The sequence below is a fragment of the Abramis brama genome (genome assembly GCF_963993115.1).
Source record: "Abramis brama genome assembly, chromosome: 1".
In the NCBI taxonomy this organism is placed as follows: Eukaryota; Metazoa; Chordata; class Actinopteri; order Cypriniformes; family Leuciscidae; genus Abramis; species Abramis brama.
The window spans coordinates 14,756,729-14,777,169 of NC_139963.1; the positions used below are offsets into that span (position 1 = coordinate 14,756,729).

Below are 20,441 nucleotides of genomic sequence, written 5' to 3' on the forward strand. Positions count from 1 at the left end.
CAACTGGAATTACCCTAGCCTAGCAACCAGCCAGAACACCCTTGCAACTTCTATTTACTTTTATAAAATAGCCAGAACATCCTAGCAACTTCTATACACTCTAATAAAATAGCCAGAACATCCAACCTAGCAACGCCCTAGTGACCAGTTAAAAAATCCCTAGTAATCACTATCAACAATTACAAACCGACTGGAATTACCCTAGCCTAGCAACCAGCCAGAACACCCTAGCAACTTCTATCTACTCTTATAAAATATCCAGAACACACTAGCAACCATTCAGAACATCAACCTAGCAACGTCCTAGTGACCAGTAAAAAAAGAAGCTAGTAACCTCTATCAACTCTTACAAACCGACTGGAATAACCTAGCCTAGCAACCAGCCAGAACACCCTAGCAACTTCTATCTACTCTTATAAAATATCCAGAACACACTAGCAACCATTCAGAACATCCAACCTAGCAACGCCCTAGTGACCAGTTAAAAAATAAAACTAGTAACCTCTATCAACTCTTACAAACCGACTGGAATACCCTAGCCTAGCAACCAGCCAGAACACCCTAGCAACTTCTATCTACTCTTATAAAATATCCAGAACACCCCAGCAACCAGCCAGACCATCCAACCTAGCAACGCCCTTGTGACCAGTGAAAAAACCCTAGTAACCTATCAACTCTTACAAACTGACTGGAATACTCTAGCCTAGCAACCAGCCAGAACACCCTAGCAACTTCTATCTACTCTTATAAAATATCCAGAACACACTAGCAACCATTCAGAACATCAACCTAGCAACGCCCTAGTGACCAGTTAAAAAAAACAAACTAGTAACCTCTATCAACTCTTACAAACCGACTGGAATAACCTAGCCTAGCAACCAGCCAGAACACCCTAGCAACTTCTATCTACTCTTATAAAATATCCAGAACACCCTAGCAACCAGCCAGACCATCCAACCTAGCAACGCCCTTGTGACCAGTGAAAAAACCCTAGTAACCTCTATCAACTCTTATTAAGCGACTGGAATTATCCTAGTCTAGCAAGTATTAATCGCATGGTGTGAAATCTAAACCAGCCAGAACACCTTAGAAACCAATTAGCAACACCCTAGCAACCAACCAGAACTGCCTAGCAACTTTTATCAACTCTTATAAACTTAATGAATTTATTGATTAAATGTAAGAAATTGACACAAAAAGATTAGCTTAAAAAATAGCTTTTCAAAGGTAAAAGTGCTACGAACTGACCACATAATACAAAGAATATCAAAAACTTTAGGCGTCAATCCTAAACCTGCCAAGGAACCAACACAATAAACACACTCAGCAAAATATCGTCTAATTATCGTTATCGACAAAATCACAGGAAATATCAAATATCATAATTTTTTGTCAGTATTGCACAGCCCTAGTCTCAGTTATCATGTGATAGAGAGATGTGCCAGAGATGCGTAAGGGATTAGTTTAAGCCGCGTTTATGCCGTTTACCGCAGTAAATTGAACAGCGATGGCAGAAACCCTAGAGACGCTGTCAGTCACTAAGCAGGCTGCCCTAAAAAAGAGCGGGATTTGGCCTAATTTACCGTTTTTTACTCCGTCTAACAGATCCTATTTATCACGGTGCCCTCCAGCATAACACACTCACTGTATTTAGTGTTGGATCCTTTTGTCTGGTGGAATCCCTGTGTGGGCTGGGCTTTTGTTGCCATGTATGATCATTTGATACTGTTCCTTAAATGATTGTAAAATTGTCCTAGAACATTACATGGATTTTGAAACAAGCCAAGTGGGTTGATAATAGATTAATCATAATTGCTCTACATGTAAATGGGCCATAAAGTCCTATAAATGACCTTTATCTTAAAGAGATTGTTAATTTCTGTGTGTGTTGTCTGTAGCACACGGCAGGCGCTGCTAAAAAAAAAGTGTTCAAATAAATAGTCTCTGCAGAGTGTGTTTGAACAGCAGGTGTGTGTGTTTGTGTGTGTTTGGATGCAAGGTGGAGCTGCAGTTTCAGTTGAACAGACTTCCTCTGTGTGAGATGCACTACGCTCTGGATCGCATCAGAGATAACAGTATCCTGTTTCCAGATCTCAGCCTCACTCCCACAATACCCTGGAGTCCCAACAGGTACGAGCACTCGCAAAGACCCAAATGAGTGACTACACGCACACACACACACACACACACACACACACACACACACCTTGAGGTTTCCTTTCAGTAGTTCCTCTTCCAACAAAGCCCCTCTTGGCTTTATAAGTGAAGAGATTTGCACCATCTTTAATTGAAGATTGTTTCTGCCACAGAATAAAAAAGTAAAAAACATTTTTTATATCCCTAATCTTGCGATTCTAGTTTATCTCACAATTCTGATTTATTTCCCTCAATAGCGAGTTGACATCTTGCCATTCTTAGTTTACATCTCACAATTTTGATTTATCTTGTAAGTCTGAGTTTATTTCCCATAATTCTGAGTTTATTTCTTGCAATTCTGACTTCTTTCCCGTAATTAGGGCCGAGCACCGATGGTGTGAGGACCCTATTGAAATTAATTGAAATATTCTGATATTGTAACTCGCAATCAACTTGTTTATTTCTTGCAATTCTGAGTCTATTTCTCGTAATTCTGAGTTTATTTCTTGCAATTCTAACTTTTTTCTCGTAATTCTGATTTCATATCTCACAATTCTGTTTTATATCTTGCAATTGTACCTTTTTAGAATTTTTCTCACAATTCTGAGTCTATATATCCCGCAAGTCTGAGTTTATTTCTCACAATTCTATCCGTTTTCTCAGAAAACCGGTTTTCTCAGAGTTTTTATTTTTTGCAAGTTTGGGATCATATCTTGCAATAGCGAGTTAACATCTCGAAATTGTGAGTTTATTTCTTGCAATAGCGTGTTAACATTTTGGAATTCTGAGTTTATTTCTCGCAATTCTGAATTTATTTCTCGCAATTCCGAGTTTATTTCTCGCAATTCCGAGTTTATTTCTCGCAATTCCGAGTTTATTTCTCGCAATTCAATTTTTTTTCAGAATTCTGAGGTTATTTCTCGCATTTGAGTTTGTTTATTGAAATTCTGCCACATTGTTTCTGGCACAGAATAAAAAAGTAAAAAACATTTTTTTTATATCCCTAATCTTGCGATTCTGACTTTTTTCTCAGTTTATATCTCACAATTCTGATTTATTTCCCACAATAGCATGTTTACATCTCGCAATTCTGACTTCCCCCCCATAATTCTGAGTTTATTTCCCGCAATTCTGAGTTTATTTCCCACAATTCCGAGTTTATTTCCCTCAAAATTCTGTGTATATTTCTTGCAATTCAAATTTTTTTCAGAATTCTGAGGTTATTTCTCGCATTTCTGAGTTTATTTCTTGAAATTCTGATAATAAGATTTTGGAATTCTGGGTTTATTTCTCCCAATAGCATGTTAACATTGTGAAATTGAGTTTATTTCTCCCAATAGCATGTTAACATTTTGAAATTCTGAGTTTGTTTTTTGCAATAGAGTGTTAACATTTTAAAATTGAGTTTATTTTTTGCAGTAGCGTGTTAACATTTTAAAATTGAGTTTATTTTTTGCAGTAGCGTGTTTATATTTTTAAAATGGAGTTTATTTTTTTGCAGTATCGTGTTAACATTTTGGAATTCTGAGTTTATTTCTTGCAATTCTGAGTTAATTTCTTGCAAAAGTTAACATTTTGAAATTCTAAGTTTAAATCTTGCATTTGTCAGAATTTGCCTAGAGAGTTGTGAGATGAAGTCTTCTGTTCCTAAAATGACACAGGACATGAATAATATCTGCTTGTCCAGCAGCTCTAGCTCACTCACAGACGTCTCTATCTCTGTGAGTGGCAGCTGCGTTGGCAGGGCGCATTCGTGCGTTTGTAGCCCGTGTAAGTTCTTCCTCCGGTGCCACAGGCAGTGGGATGAGCAGCTGGATCCCCGTCTGAATGCCAAGCAGAAGGAGGCTATACTGGCCATCACCACCCCCCTCTCCATCAACCTCCCGCCGGTGCTCATCATCGGACCCTACGGCACGGGCAAGACCTTCACGCTGGCCCAGGCTGTCAAACACATACTCAAGCAACCTGACACACGGTGAGCAGCCTTAAACCCATTTACCTTCAAATCATTTCCACTCATCCAACAGTAAATAAAACGATAGGCATTACACCTTGATAAACTTTAAAAAACACACAAACTATAGCCATTAGGCTTAAACTTTGAGACTAGTGTGACAGATTTTCTAACTTAACTTGTCTGTGGACATTTTCGACTTTCCTCCAGAATGTCTTGCCCCATAGACTTTTATTGTAAGTGGAAAACATTTGTGTGTGTTTTGAGTGACGAGTCGAAATTTCCTGTGGTGAAAACGGCTCTGCACAGATGTTGTCAATAGACCTTAACTTGTATCGATCCTGAAACATTCCCTGCTAATCATGAGAAAATAGTCTGGATGAACCGAGGGAATTGAGCTTAAGTCACTCAGCTGGTTTTTGCACTGATTAAAGCAGCTGTGTCTCAAAGAGGGCTAATGATGGTGGTTTTCTCTTTCTTCCAGGGTTCTGATCTGCACACATTCAAACAGCGCCGCAGATCTGTACATTAAAGATTACCTTCATCCATACGTGGAGGCTGGCAATCCACACGCACGACCTCTCAGGTAACACTCACCACGTCTGGAGTGGTGGAAGGTTATCACAATACCAACTTTTCATTATAAATACAGTTTACATTTTAAAGTGCAATATTTATAGTTGAAATGTGTCTTTCTGAAGAGTGTCTTGTAATTTTCAAAATAGCCACACATCACTATTTCAGGCACAGTAGAAAAGCCAGTAAAAAAAAAAGTAAAAAAAACTTTTTTATATCCCTAATCTTGCGATTCTGACTTTTTTCTCAGTTTATATCTCACAATTCTGATTTATTTCCCACAATAGCATGTTTACATCTTGCAATTCTGCCCCCCCCCCCATCCCCCCCATAATTCTGAGTTTATTTCCCACAATAGCGAGTTGACATCTTGCCATTCTTAGTTTACATCTCGCAATTTTGATGATCTCGTAAGTCGATTGTTGTTAAAGGCTACCTATTATGCAAAATTCCCTTTTATAAGGGGTTTGAACACAGATGCGTGTGTAAACAACCGGCCTATAATGGTAAAAATCCACCCACTCCTATTTTTTTTATAATCCCCATAAATCATAAACAGTCTCTCTGAAAAAAGTGGTTCCAGATTTCCCCCTATACTCTTACGTAAGAGTTTATTTCTCATATAAAGACTCACTGTAGCAGCTGGAGATATACAATGTCTGCGCCGAAAAAACAATACAAATGTTCTGTTATTGAATGTACCAAGAGTGTCTCCATAAACTCCCGGCATCTGAGCAGGAGTTGAGGGCACTGTGGTTGAATTTCATTTATGAAGGAAATGTGCCGAAGAAAGGCGTCAGTGTTAAATATATAAATGCCGGACTGCTTCTCAAAAGAGGGTTAGTTCAATGCTGGATTTGGGCAAGAGTTGAAAGATTTTAGATTAACATGACGGTACATGCTAGTCAATGAGTTGAATCAACTTAACTCCACAACAGCTACATAAATTTATCCACTAACCATTCAGAAACTTCTTCCTGAGTCTCTCCATCAGTGTCCGATGAACATGTAAGGCCGAACATCGCTTCTGATATTTTGGCTGGGTGACATTCTCCAGTTTTGTTGTTGTTGAGTAGCCGAAGCACGGGCTGTAAAGGCTCTAGGGCTGTCAAAATTGCTCAAAAATTACGTTTGAATATTCCCTCTAAAACACACACGAATATTCGAACTATTCGAACATCTGGTTGCCATTTTGTCAATGACGCACATTACGTCAATAACAGGACAAATTAATACAAAGAGACATAACTACTTGTATAGGTAGTTTATTTAAGTTTAAACATATTTGACAACGTATTACCTACACAAAAACAAACAAGTAAATCTCCTAATGGCCAAGACCGCAGACCTCACTCTCGCTCGCTCACTCGCAGGCACTCATCTCTCTCTCGCCCTCACCCGCTGCGTTCACACACCAAACGCGAATAGAGCGTCTGGCGCGAGTGATTTCAACGTTAAGTCGATGTAAAGACGCGTTTACGCGCGTCTGGAGGTCTTGTGGCGCGAATGAGGCGCCACACTCTCCGCGCATCAAACTTTTGCTTTTGACGCGCGAATTCAAAATGTTCAAGAGTCCAACTAGACGCGAATCCGACATTGAACGCTCCGAGCGAGCTGTGCTGTGGTAAAAATTGAACTTTTCCTTGACATGAAACGGTAAATAATCAAACCAGTGGAAGCCTGCAGTGCATGGAACTGCTGTATCTAACCTACCTTATTCATGCTGCGCAATATCTATTCAGTCAGTACAGTAGCCTACTCTTTAGTAATGTTTCTGTTTACCGTTAACGCTTCTTCCTGTGACCTGTCCCTGACCTCTCAGGCAGCGCGCCCACTCGCAAAGCAGACAGCCGCGCCTCTGCTACCGCGGGCGTTATGGTTTTTCCACATTCGAATATTAATTTTCACATTCGAATTTCTGTTTTTTAAAACTATTCGAATATATATTCGAATTTAGAATATTCGTTGACAGCCCTAAAAGGCTCTGCCCTCTTCTGGAAAAGGGTGCGGGGAGAAGCGGCTCATTTGCATTTAAAGGGACACACAAAAACGGTGTGTTTTGCTCATCCGAAAAGGGGCAAATTTGACAAGCTAAAATCAATGATCTGTGGGGTATTTTGAGCTGAAACTTAAGACGCATTCTGGGGACACCAGAGACTTGTATTACAGCTTGTGAAAATAGCCATAATAGGTCCTTTAACTAAAAGTATTAAAAAACACTTTCCATTAATTGAAATAAAGCTAAAATAAAATATAGATATTAGATTTTTTTTAAAGTTGTACTAAAACTGAAGGAAAATAGAGATTTTTAATATTATTATTTTTTTAAATGAGAAAAAGCACATAACATAAAATAAATAAATCTTAAACTAAAATTAAAATGAAAACTAAAGAAAAAATAATAATAAATACTCTAGGTGTATATAAATAATACTAAAATAACAATGAAGAAAATACATTGTTATTGATACATTTATGACTTTTGATATTTTTGACATCCCCAATGTGACGACTGGCTAAAGAACGACTTTCTAAATGGCGATTGGATGCATCTAGGTTTCATTTGAAAGATTTAAAAACTGCACGTCATAGAAGGAAATTTGTTATGCAATTTTGAGGAAGTTAGTCATCCAGATTATTTTAAAATCCGCTGTTTTTCTCATAGTTCAAGGTTCCTTCGGCACACCACCCACACGAGTCTGTTACTCCGTTGTCTCTGATTTGGGATCTTGCATTTAGGCCTGCATGAAATGATATGAATTTGTTGATGAATCACCCTGGTCTTATTGTGCACAGTTTATCAGTGCATACCATTCTAATAAAAATGTTAGGTTTCTTTATCTTTCATCAGAATGTAATAACTTCGCCTATGAAACAATTTTTTGTTGCTGAAGTAAGCAGGGCTGCATGGTCATGGATGGGAAATATATTAACAGCTAGATGTTTAAATGTTATAAAGAACATATGAATTGTGCTTTCTGTACAAACTTGCCGCTGTGGTGGTGTGGGTGGTTGCCAGGGCATTGCTATGCAGTTGCTATGGTGTTTTGGGCTGTTGCCAGCGTCACTTCAAGTACTTTTGAGCTTCCGTTTACCATATTTCGTGTGCTCTATATGTGTGTGCATCGATTATCGTTTATATGTGAATATAAAGTGACTGAGTGTCTTCAGAAGACTGAAGATTCATATGGATTTCTTTCACAATGTCTTTATGAACTTTTGAAAGAAAGTTTTGGTAGAATGGACTTTCTATGTATGGACCGAAATCTCTCAATGGACCATATGTTCATTTTAGGGTGAACTTTCCCTTTAAAAAGGACCTATTCTGCCTTTTTGAATGTTCTTGAGTGTGTAACGTTGCATTTTGAGCAAGAAAAAGTCCCTCCAAAGGGAGTTATTCTCTATATCAGTGTCACTGTTTCTGAACTCCCTGAAACGCCTCCATTGTTTTCTACTGGGAACGTCACAATATTCCTCATTTAAATAATTCCCGCCCAAGGCATACGCAAAATAAAGGGGAGAAACCTGGTTGAGTGAGTTAGTATTAGTAAACCTATTCTAGAAGGGCCCAGAAACAGAATCAAGACTTTGCACAAAAAAAACACACATAAAATGGCCTCTTTAATATTGGACTTTGTGTTTGTTCAGGGTTTACTTCAGGAACCGCTGGGTGAAGACGGTCCACCCGTTGGTGCAGCAGTACTGCCTGATCTCCGGAGCGTACTTCACCTTCCAGATGCCCACGCGACAGGACGTAGAGCGCCACCGTGTGGTTGTGGTCACACTCAGCACATCCCAGTACCTCTGCCAGCTCGACCTGGAGCCAGGTCTGAACACACACACACACACTGCAAATCACATCCCTAATACTCTCGACATGCTAAACACATCACTTGCAGCTGGTTTTCATATCTGCACACATCCGATTAAAACAGAAAGACGTGACATAAGCACGTCACAGCTGGAAGTGGCCGCATTAAAGCCCTCCTACAGGAGCGATGCAGCGGGGTCCACAACAGTTTATTAGGAGAGGCTAATTTCCTCCTCTGTGTCGGCACACAGGATCATCTGTTGCTAAGAGACCCGGCTCGCCTGTCTGACACACTCAGCATCATTAACACTCGATGCTGTCGTCTTTTTTTCCGTTTCTTTTTCATTTCATCTAGCCTCTTTTCTTATCTGTTCATTTGAAGTCATTACTACTGATTTCTGGCATTGGGCTAATGTGTTTTGAGAGGTTAAAGTTTATTCCCTCCAGTGACAAACATTTTGGGTTTGTATATCTTAGAGTCCAAATAATAAGCCTATATATATTTGACTTAATAGGGAGATTGATTTCAGAGGAGAACCATCATTTCAACCATTGGCGCCAATTAGATTCAAAATGTCTTTTACAACAATTAATTTTCCATTAAATTAACTCAAGGAACTATATTTAATCACCATTATACAGTAAAACGTATAAATATTTACCTAGACACTTTTTTGCTAAAACATTTTAAAGACTTTTTTAAACGGTTTTGAATGTTAAATCGTCATTACTGATATCTATAGAGCAAATATAATGCTGATATTTACATTACAATCCAAAAGTTTGGGGTCAGTAAGATTTTTTTGGAAAGAAATAGTTTTCTTCAGCAAGCAAATTTTAAATTGATCAAAAGTGACAGTAAATACATACTTTACATTCAAATAAATGCTGCAGAAAACTTGCTTGTAGAAAAATGTACAAGGAAATATAGCTGCGAGCAGCAATTATCGGGGTTCAAGTGCTATAAGGCCTTTAACCCTCTGGGGTCTAAGGTGTTTTTGGGGTCCTTGAGATGTTCTAACATGCCCTGACATTTGTGCTTTTTTCAGTTGCTTATAAACATATTAATGGCAAAAAGAAATTACACTATATTTAGCACAAACAGAGCTACCATAATATGTGAGCAACAAGAATGTACATGTTTGCATTTTTGAAGAATAATGTTTATGCATGGTTATTGAAAAAACGAAAAACTAAAGTTTCTGAAATAAGGCCACAGAACACATACTAAATATGTGTCAATAAGACTTTTGACTAATGGATGTTGTCGCCTAGAGTTTGTCGCCTTATCATTCACATAACACAATACATTGATTTAAATTTTGCAAAGCACTTTCTGTTTGGAAAGGCAATATTCGAGTGGGAGTCAATGATCCAATGACACCATCATGCATATTTAGTGGTTCGCACCTGAGGAGACAATGGGGCCCGCATACTTAATGAGCCATTCATTCAGGTGTGTCACCTATAGCCACAAGAAAGAATGCAAGAGCAACAGTTCGAAGCATCTCAATTTTTTTATTTTTTTCACAAATTGTGCTTGCAAATTGGCCTATAATATCCAAGGAAAACATGTCTAGTAATTGTGCAGTTAATTCTCATACTGTATTTTCAGTTTTGGAATATTTATCCTCTCCCCAAATTTGTCACTAATAAAACACAATAAAAATTATTTAAAGAAAAGGCTTATATTTACCTTTTAATAGTTTGTTTACATCTACCTTGTAAATATATTTTTTTATTAAAAAGGTTACAATTACAACAACAATTCAAGTGTAATCTTTCTTTGTAAAAACTAAAGTATACATTTTATCATACATATTTCAAAGTTAAGGATTTGATTGATTATTTGATTACTTTATTTTTGACAAAACATACTATATTTAACATATGAGCAAAAATTGGCAAACAAAAGCTTATTTGAGGTGGCAGATATTTTACAGTAAAAATGTATAATCTATCCAAAACTAATCAACGAAATGTTGTCTTTCATATGTCTGTAACATAGTTCTTTCGTTTTTATTATAAGAAATATAAATGTTAATTTGCAGTTTAATACGTTGCTTATACAAATACATTTTATTTCAACATATTTCAGTTGATTTTTACTCAGTATAGCAATACAGTTTGCTAAAAGCAAAACATTCATTCACACACAGAAACGCCTGACTGTAACGTTGTTTTTATGAAATATTAGGGCATATAAATGTTAATTTGCAGTTTAATACGTTGCTTATACAAATAGCCTACATTTTATTTCAACATATTTCAGTCGATTTTTACTCATCTCAGTATAGCAATACAGTTTGCTAAAACATCATCATTCATTCACACACAGAAACGCGATTTAAATTTAAACTGTCTTTTTGCGAGTTGTGGTAAACAGCGCATCTCTGCCGTTCATGAGAAGGAAAAAAAACTTACTTCAGTATTCCTCAGCTCAGTCAGATCCTTGCTCCTCGAAATACCCGCACTTCTGAGGTACATTTTCCATTATTATTATTCCTCACAGCGCTGCGAGACGGTGTAAACAAGTACAATGATCTGATTAAACTTGTGTTTTCTCGAGCTGATATGGGGGCGTTCACAGGTTTGCGTGGATTGCCTCAGTAATTTGCGTTTGAATAGCGCGCGCTCTCCGTGGGCGGGGTCACATTAAAAATAATTAGATGAGATGAGAACGACTGACATCTCGCTCTTTTCTTATAGATTACATGAACTGAGAATATTTGTTTTTTATATAAATTACTTCATTTAAAAGAAGAGAATTCAAGCTTCATGCCTGTGTGTCTGTATGTCTGTTTGACTGAGTATTCGCTGAGTTATTGTTCATTTTTGGACGCGTTTCAGAATGGACTTAACTGACAGAGAGAAGGCAGAACTCGCTTCGTGTTTATTTTTCTTTATTTGGCAAAAAGCACAACACTTTGTTTTTATTGTGAGTATACACAAAAATAATACACACTTAACAGGATCGATAGATGTATGAAACTGGTTTGTAAGATCAAAGTCAACAGAGTATTTGGACTCTCGTTTGAACTAATAAGAAAAAAACCAAGCAAATCACGCCGGCGTGATTGCCGACCTCAGAGGGTTAAGCACATGCATAAAAATGTTATGTTTTATTTAACAAGCTTGTAACCACTTAGATCAGAGATGGAAGAGACCATTTACAGCCAATACAGGCAATTCACTAAGGAAATAAATGGCCTTTTTAACAGTTATAGCCCCACCTATGGGCCGATCTCCATAAAAGTTTGCATGCTTCTTTAGAATCATGTGCTCATCCTAATGGTGTTTTCGTTTAGGAATATAGGCTTTTGGGGGGACATGGCCATGTCGATTTTCTAAATGACCCTGTTATAGCTATCCAAAGGCCAAAGTTCAACATTTTTTGATAACTGTTGGCCTACAGAGTCCTGAGAATTGTGCTGCAGTGGTTTTATCGAGGTTAAAGGGATGGTTCAGAGTAATTTCAACCTAATTTGCACCATGACCTCGAGCCAGAAACCTTTTTTCCCTTGGTCGAACATTATTAAAGTTAGAGCTTATTTAGAGATATCAGCCGGATGGGTTAGTGCAGGCGCTAATGGATCCAAGGTTGTGTCTCGTAAATTACCCCACTAATAATGCCCAGAATGGTACCAAACTTCTACAGTAGTACAAAAACCGTGTGATAAACTATCCCTGAAAAATGCAAAGGTGTGCACACACACCCTCTGCTGGATGCTAGATTCTTTGGTGTTAATGGCTGCTGATGTGTGTGTGTTATCTATTATTAATGCCTTCTCCTGTGAAGCTCCATGTAATTAATATTTCATTCCCATGTATGCGTGTTTCCAAAGGGATCTTCACACACATCCTGTTGGATGAGGCAGCCCAGGCCATGGAGTGCGAGACCATCATGCCATTGGCGTTGGCGGCTAATAGCACCCGAGTCGTACTGGCAGGAGACCATATGCAGGTACCTGAGCGATGACATCAGCACGGAGAATGGCAATTTTGACCCATTGGTTCATTTTGTTTGTTTACAAGTGAAGATTTATGAATGTTTTAGTTAACTACAACTTGAAGTAAACTAACTACAACACAAAATCTTGGCCTAGATTAAAATATTTCTGCTAATTAACTCTGAGCTTAAGTCCCTTCAAGGCAAGTAATCTCACTCGCCGGCCATCTTTGGCCAGCTAATTCAGTCATGCAAGTGCAATGAATGGGGAAACATCAGATTCTCCAAAGCTGTTCTCCAAGCTTACAATTAAATCTCATATTTAAAATCACCAATGAAATCTGACTCCAGCGTGAAGAACCGAGTGGAACCAATGGGCTTCTAATTAAGTGCCATTTAGATAGAAACCTCATCAGATACACTCATTTCCCGCTGCATTAAAAATTCATCTCACACCCTACCTGTACCTCCTCTCATGGGGGAGGTGGGCCTCAAATATGTCATTTAGGATTGGACAGTCATTTCTTTAGAAGTTGTTGACTAGTAAGGGTTGCTGATATCTAGAGAACACAGTGACTGATTGCAGAATAGATGGACACAAAACAGAAAAAGTTGATATTTTTTACAAATTATTTCCTTAAAATGTGTATATATATATTTTATATATATATATATATATATATATATATATATATATATATATATATATATATATATATATATATATATATATATATATATATATATATATATATATATATTTTTTTTTTTTTTTTTATATATATATATATATATATATATATATATATATATATATATAAAAAAGAAATTCTGAAGCAGTGTTATTGTTTGCTAAAGCTATTCAAAATCATTTTTAAGTAAAAATATTAAAAAACAAAGTTATTAAAGTAAAACATACTTAAATGAAAATTAGAAATGTTGCCTTAACTAACTTAACGAAAACAAGTTTAGGTACTAAAATGACTAAAACGAAAACTTAAATAAAAATGAATTAAAGCTATGCAGCAGTATTTAAAACAAGAAAAACAATAATAAAAATTACAACTCTAGCCCTAAGCACATAAAATTACTAAAACTTAAAATATAATTAAAACAAAAAACTGAAAGGATAAAAACAAGTTAATTCAAAACATTTATAAATACTAAAATAGTATATAAATGTTACTAAGATAACACTGCTCTTACACTCATCATTGTTCTGTGTTTGTACACATCAAGATTGCAAGAACTTTTTATCAAATGTCAAAATGCTAAATATTAGCCAATACATCATTCAACGATTAGATTCAGGAAATAGTTAATCCAGGAATGAAAGTCAAGACGCATTACATCTGGCTTGAGGTTTGTGAATCCAAAGGCCGTGTGTGTGTGAGTAACGCATGTAATTGTGACTCTGAGGTCTCCTGTCCCCTCGCAGCTCAGTCCGTTTGTGTACAGCGAGTTTGCGCGGGAGAGGAATCTGCACGTGTCTCTTCTGGACCGGCTGTACGAGCATTACCCATCCGAGTACCCCTGCAGGATCATGCTGTGCGAAAACTACCGCTCCCATGAGGCAATCATCAAGTAGGTGTGAACTTTTTCACACCACTCTTCCTGAGGAGAGACAGACATACAAACACACAAAAACACCAGGGCTGTGTTGTTGCCGACATAATTACGCACACGATTCTCTCTCTCACTCGCAGTCTCTCACTGTTACATCTTTGTGTCTCTCTTTCCTGTCTGTTCTCCATTTCTGCTTCTATCTTTCTCCATTTAACTTTTAGGTTGGTTTCTATGTAGATATATTGTATGTATGACATGAATCAGAGGTTCTAATCTACTAGGACATAAGTACATGTTGATTCTCATAAGGTCACACACTGCAGGTATAAAGAAATGCTAAATTCAAATAATAAAAAGCAACAAACCAAATAGCCGTGCATGGTTGGGAGAGCAAAATAAATCGACTCATCAACTTTTAAAATGGAGAAAATGCTTCCCATATTTTTTGTTGTTGATGTCCAAGGCCGTACATTTGATTAAAGTGTTTTTGTACATTCAAGTTACCGTGTTGAATCTGGGCAGATTCAACAGTTGCCAACATAGACAAATTCTTCTCATCCTCAAACACTGAATAAAATTGCAGAAAAAAATCACAAAGAATACATTAAATTAGCAAACATGATAATACCAAAATGACACCAGAAATTCTATATTGCCCTTTTAAATGTATTCAACCCTGTCTCACAGGTTTGAGCATAATGGACATTTAAGGCTAAATTAACATTTTCTTAGTGATGTTATTGCAATCTATATTTTGGTAGATTTTAAAATTGGATGCCCATGAAAATTAACCCAAAAATGGTTCAATAACATCCATGTTGGAAGAAGCTGGATATGATAATAAAACATCAAAAACACGCCAAATCTAAAGGAGTATTTCCCATTTTAATTTCTCTTGTGAAAATGAGTACTTTTGACATTTATGACAGAATAATTCATTAAAGCGAAAAATATCTGGAGACGTGAGGGGGGGAAACGCACAGCTTCTCTGATCGGAAAGCAATTAAAATGCCTTAAACAGAATATTAAAATACAGGAGTCTAGTCCACTTGTAAAAATGCTTCTATTTTTAGATTTTTTTTCTTTCTTTTTTTAATCACAAATTACATTATCAACATAATAAGAGTGAAGTGTTTAATGAATGTTAGTGTTCTTTTATGACAGCAGCGCTCAAGCTTCATCCATTTTTAAGACACATATTGAATTACAGATTTTCAGTGTGGACCCAGACTTTGAATCCGACTGCTATATTCTTTTATGTAAATATATCCAAACATAATCCTCAGTGGGATCAGTTTCAATCCATGTTTTGAATATATTATGAGACGATTTTCCTTATGGACAGACAAGGTATTGCATGTGCAAATTGAGGTCTATTACCACATACGCACACTCCTACCCCTTTTCCACCAGCAAGAACCGGGTGCTAGTTCAGAGCCAGAGCTATTGCCAGTTCGGAGTTGGTTCGACTGACGAGCCTTCTAAGAACCAGCTTGCCTTTCCACAGGCCAGAGAGCCGCCACAGAGCCAGATCTTACGTCACTGTATACATCTCATATTACCCAGTAATGCTAGCACGGCAGTGCCAAACACAATCACATCAGGCTTGTTCGAGATGGTTTGGCTTCCAAACACTCTCGCAGCTCCGATCGGTCCACGCCGCTCAGATGCATCTCGAACAAGCCTTCCATCAACAATGGCGGTCGTTGCGTTACTATTGATGCTCATGGCTTCGCGAACCTACATCGGCATCCAAACACGGCGAATCCAACGCGTTCGTGCAGCTCGCCGTAACTTGCATAGACTGAGATCACAATCGAGCTGCTATTAGCTCGATTAGCTGCTATTTAAAAAAATGGCGGTCACAAGTTTGTTCGTCTTGTTGGTCACGGTAACCCCAACTACTTAAGAACCACTTTTCCTGGTTCAGAGCTGGTGCTTTGGGTGTCGAAAGACGACGAACTGATTTTGAAACTAGGCTCTGGCTCTGAACCAGCACACAAACTGACTTGGTGGAAAAGGGGTATCAGATGGTACAGTCAATGCCAGTGGTAACACATATGCTGTAATTCCCTGTTTGGACGCCACGTTGTGTGTTTTGAGATTGAAATCTGACAAAACAGAACAAAGATGGTCGCCAAAGATGGAACACCTCTCTGAGCGGCGGGAGCCATTTTGACGCCAGCGCTGAGGCTTTGTAAATTAAGTGCCAGTCTGTTTTGGATGTGTTCAGGCATTCACTGATAGCCTCTTCCCGATGCCTCCCATTGCTCTCCACTTTTGAGGAGTCAGAAATAATGACTAAAACGTCCTTGATTGGAGAGCTTTGGCGTCAAATTGTTAATTAAAACGGATGTGAGTGTCTTCAACGCTGACATTTGCATCACATTGTTTTTTATCGAATCATTTTACATATAATCTGCATATATTGTGCTGATAAACGTTTGAGTGTGTAATTTCCAATTCAACCAATGTGTAATTGGGTTTATTAACACTTTTTGTTTATATTCCACATTGCACTGATAAATACATTTGGCAGCATTTGAAATCTAGTGTTTTAGCTTCATATTTGGAGTTAGAGGTCTTGATAGTGGAGCTGAATGGTTATTTTAAGGTTGTCAGTGCTGACTGTGTGTTCTGGCTGACTGCAGCTATACGTCTGAGCTCTTCTACGAGGGCAAACTGATGGCCAGCGGGAAGCAGCCGCCCCATAAGGACTTCTACCCTCTGACCTTCTTCACTGCCCGCGGAGAAGATGTTCAAGAGAAGAACAGCACTGCTTACTACAACAACGCTGAGGTAACCCCAACACAACCATTGACAAGTTGTTTTCTCATTTCATCTGTTACATATAGTTTTCAGTGCCCTAGATTTGGTGCGAACAGGCCTAATATCAGATTGACTAGATGTATGGGTGTATTGGACCGTTATCATTGAGAATCCGTTGGGAATGCTCTGTCAGGTGTTTGAGATAGTTGAGCGAGTGGAGGAGATGAGGAAGAAGTGGCCGGTGGCCTGGGGGAAGCTGGACGAGGGGAGTATCGGTGTGGTCTCGCCCTACGCCGACCAGGTCTTCCGAATCAGAGCCGAACTTCGCAAGAAGAGGATGCCAGAGGTCAGCGTGGAGAGAGTGCTCAATGTCCAGGGTAAGTGAAAAATGCTTATCCCAATTCTAAAGTGTACTTTAATATGCACAAATGGTCCAAATTATATTGTTTTTTTTGCAAAAAATCATGGTAGCATGCACATTTTGGGACTAAAACTAGTTACTTTCCATGCTATTGCATGTTATTTAATAGTTTATAGGGTGATGGGGATTATGAGAATTGGTAAAGAGCACCTGTTATGTGTTTTTAACCTTTCTTTTAGTGTATAATATAGCCATTTTCGCATGTAAATGATCTGCAAAGTTACAAAGCTCAAAGTTCACACCAAATGAAGCTAATGCTTCCAACAGAAAACACTTTCCTTAAACGCCTGGTTTGTAGACCTGTAATTATATCCTTGACATAGATGCTCACCCTCAAACAAAAGCAGTTGTAAGGCCAGGAAGAGTTTCATTATGTTGAAGGGCAAAACATCATTACATTGACTTGTCATACAGAGGTTGCATTTATTGAGGAACCACAATCTCAAACAATATAGTCGAGATTCATGTTTGGATTTATTACAGTTCGTCACTAAGAAGGTTTGCTCATAGATTTAGTCGCAGTACAAGCACAAGCACAAGCGGCCTCGTGAAGGAACATAGACTGGCTGAATTACGCTTTCATATGAGCAGAGTATTGCAGTGGAGATTGTTACAACTCCAACATACATTTTGGGAAGATGAAGTAAAACACTGGGCAGAAAATGTATCCATTTTAAAGTCCCCGTGAACATGAAATTGCAAACGACTTTTCTCCAGTGTTGTGACGTATTTCCAAGTGAAAGGGAATATTGAATAGAGGGCGGGGTTTTACTTTAGCGCTCCTCCTCTCCATCTCTCGCTCATCTCGGGAGTGATTAAGCGTTTTCAACCCAAGCCGTCAAACTGACGTCATCAGAGAAGGAACGCCATTCCAGGCCGGAAGTAACTTTTCAGATTTTGATTTCAGATTTGATTTTATTAACTTGCACAGATTAATTGTTCACCACAAGACTAGTAATATGCGCTAACAAAGTAAATGGGGTCAATTTTGATTTCATCACAACTTTAAGAGAAAAGCTATGATTGGGGGATTTAAACTGTTGACATCTGGCAACCGTGGAGGCTTGTTGCAAATGCAAGATAACGGAAATGTCGATAAATAATCAGCAGGCCAATATCTCAGATGATTATGCTTAGTTAATCGAGAGAATCATGTGGCCCTGATAGTTTACCATCTTGGATTTATGTTTCCACTGACCAGTGTAAAAGATTGCTTTCACCGGGAGGGAAACATTTGATCATACCTCACAATTTTGTCAAAGTGAGGCATTTTCAGCATAATTAAGGTACCCAACTATTGGAACATCGTTCGCGTTGTGAATGTGCCTGTGCTGCTTTAAAATGCTCCCCCTGGAAGAAAATCACTAGGTTTTAAACCAGACCCCATGTGTCAGCCCAGACGGGTGGCAGAGAGAGAGTTTACAAGACAGCAATTTAGCCTGCCAAATGTGTGTTTGGTGTCCCGCGGGTTTCATTTGAAAAGCCAGATTGGTTTGTGCATAATTGATGCCGTTTGGTTCAGCCTGTTGCATTGAAATCACCTTTTTAATGGATGGAGAAATTCCTGCACTCAGGTTGTGCTTGTTTGGCACAGAGATTCATCTTAAGTGATCATTACCAGAGTCATGTTCTGCCTGGCTGCCAATCTGAGCTGGGCACTAAAAAGGAGAAGTCACTGCAAGTTCTGCTTTTGTCGTAATTCATAGAGAGATCTTCTGTTATTATAGTGACATTCATTGCGTGTTCATGGCTTTCCAGGGTCAACATGAAATCAAATTTAAACCCCATTTTCTTAAAGCACCTTCGTTCCAAGTCTTACTGTGAAGTTGTTCATTGGTGTACAACAGGGTTTCCCAAATGGGGGTTCGTGACTAGCAAAAAAAACAACTAGCAACAAATCTAGCGACTTTTTGAATTGCTGGTTAACGTAGTCGGTCACTATATCATACTCGTTCCATTTTTATTAACAGAAAATATGGAAATGAGAACAGCTTTATTGGATATTTGGATGTATATATCAAAATACAGTATGAGTGCACGGATTGGGAGAGAAAACAGATGTAAACTGCTGACAGTTGGCGCGTCTAGCGGCATGGTGACTTTTTGCGCAGGCTTTAGCTACTTTCCATTGAAAACAGTTGGCATCGCAGACTGCAGGGGGTTTGTGAGTTGATGAAAAGCTAATCATTAATCATGTAAAACTGCACAACAATTGCGACATAACTTGCTGTTTTCAGTGGCTCGGAGTAGCTCGGTTCACAGTAAATGCAGCAAACTCTAATTGGGAGCCTAATATGCACCAGGTTTACACATTCACATAAGCATTTGAAAGTGAATAATTTAGGACAGAAATATTGTATATAATATTATTATTATTATTATTATTATCAAATATTCATTTATTTTACAGTCCATTTCTAATTTCCAAAAGTAATGTATTTTGGTAAAAATTTAAAGTAAGTTTTTATTAATTTCTTAACATTAGTTAAAGGGTTACTTCAGGATTTAGCATTAAGCTTTGTATTAGTAGAAAACCTGTAGTATTTTCGAATTACCATGCTTTCCACCCTCATATCCCCCTGAGAGGAGAGATTTATGTATTTTTTGTCTGGAAAAAATCCTCCGATGACGCAAAAATCGTCATTTTGCGTCATCGGAGGATTTTCTGGCCAGAGGCTAAAGACTACAGCCAGTAGATGGCGTTGTTCCGCATGTTTTCAACCCGCCCAAAGAGGGTGGGATCTCACTCACAGAATGTACACACAGTCAGCCGTCTTTCTTTGGAAGCTAAGCTAGCAGGCTCTTGTTCTGTGGAGAATGCTGAATAGTTGGAGAAAGCTGAGTAAGTCGGGGTTATATCCTCCTTTTCCCGGACTTGTCCGGCGTGGGCGAGATCGTTCAAAATGTCCGGGATTCGGCTTTTGCTTTCTGCGGTCGCCATTCATTGTTTACATGCACACCTCTTGTTTCAATCTAACTGAATTCATTCCGACCGGTGAGTCTGAATGTAGTGTTTACATGAACGCTAATCAAGTGATCGGTTGATGTGCGTTTTAAACATTGCTAAGAAAATTCCTGCACCTCCGTTGCGAGACCGGTGCGTCTCAGTAATGACGCCACCGGCCTCGCGCCTTTCTCCCGCGGCCGTCAGCCTCGTCCTGCTCGCCACAGTAAATATGATGAATGAATGGCGACTGTAGAACGCAAAAGCCGAATCCCGGACATTTTGGGCGATCCCGAAATCCCAGGCAGACTCGTC

General features: G+C 38.4%; 1 protein-coding gene across 3 annotated transcripts in view; it reads left to right on the top strand.

Moving 5' to 3' along the window:
- The window catches only part of helz (helicase with zinc finger), a 64,380-nt gene that overhangs the window by 19,996 nt on the left and 23,943 nt on the right, over positions 1–20,441 (top strand). Inside the window, exons 13-20 of one of the 3 annotated variants that reach the window (XM_084125815.1) lie at positions 2,000–2,130; positions 3,824–4,111; positions 4,575–4,676; positions 8,315–8,493; positions 12,323–12,441; positions 13,865–14,010; positions 16,644–16,791; positions 16,955–17,138. In XM_084125815.1, coding sequence (XP_083981941.1) covers positions 2,000–2,130; positions 3,824–4,111; positions 4,575–4,676; positions 8,315–8,493; positions 12,323–12,441; positions 13,865–14,010; positions 16,644–16,791; positions 16,955–17,138 — 1,297 coding nt within the window. The remainder of the gene's footprint in view (positions 1–1,999; positions 2,131–3,823; positions 4,112–4,574; positions 4,677–8,314; positions 8,494–12,322; positions 12,442–13,864; positions 14,011–16,643; positions 16,792–16,954; positions 17,139–20,441) is intronic. The other 2 variants (XM_084125816.1, XM_084125817.1) reach the window with 2 other exon arrangements.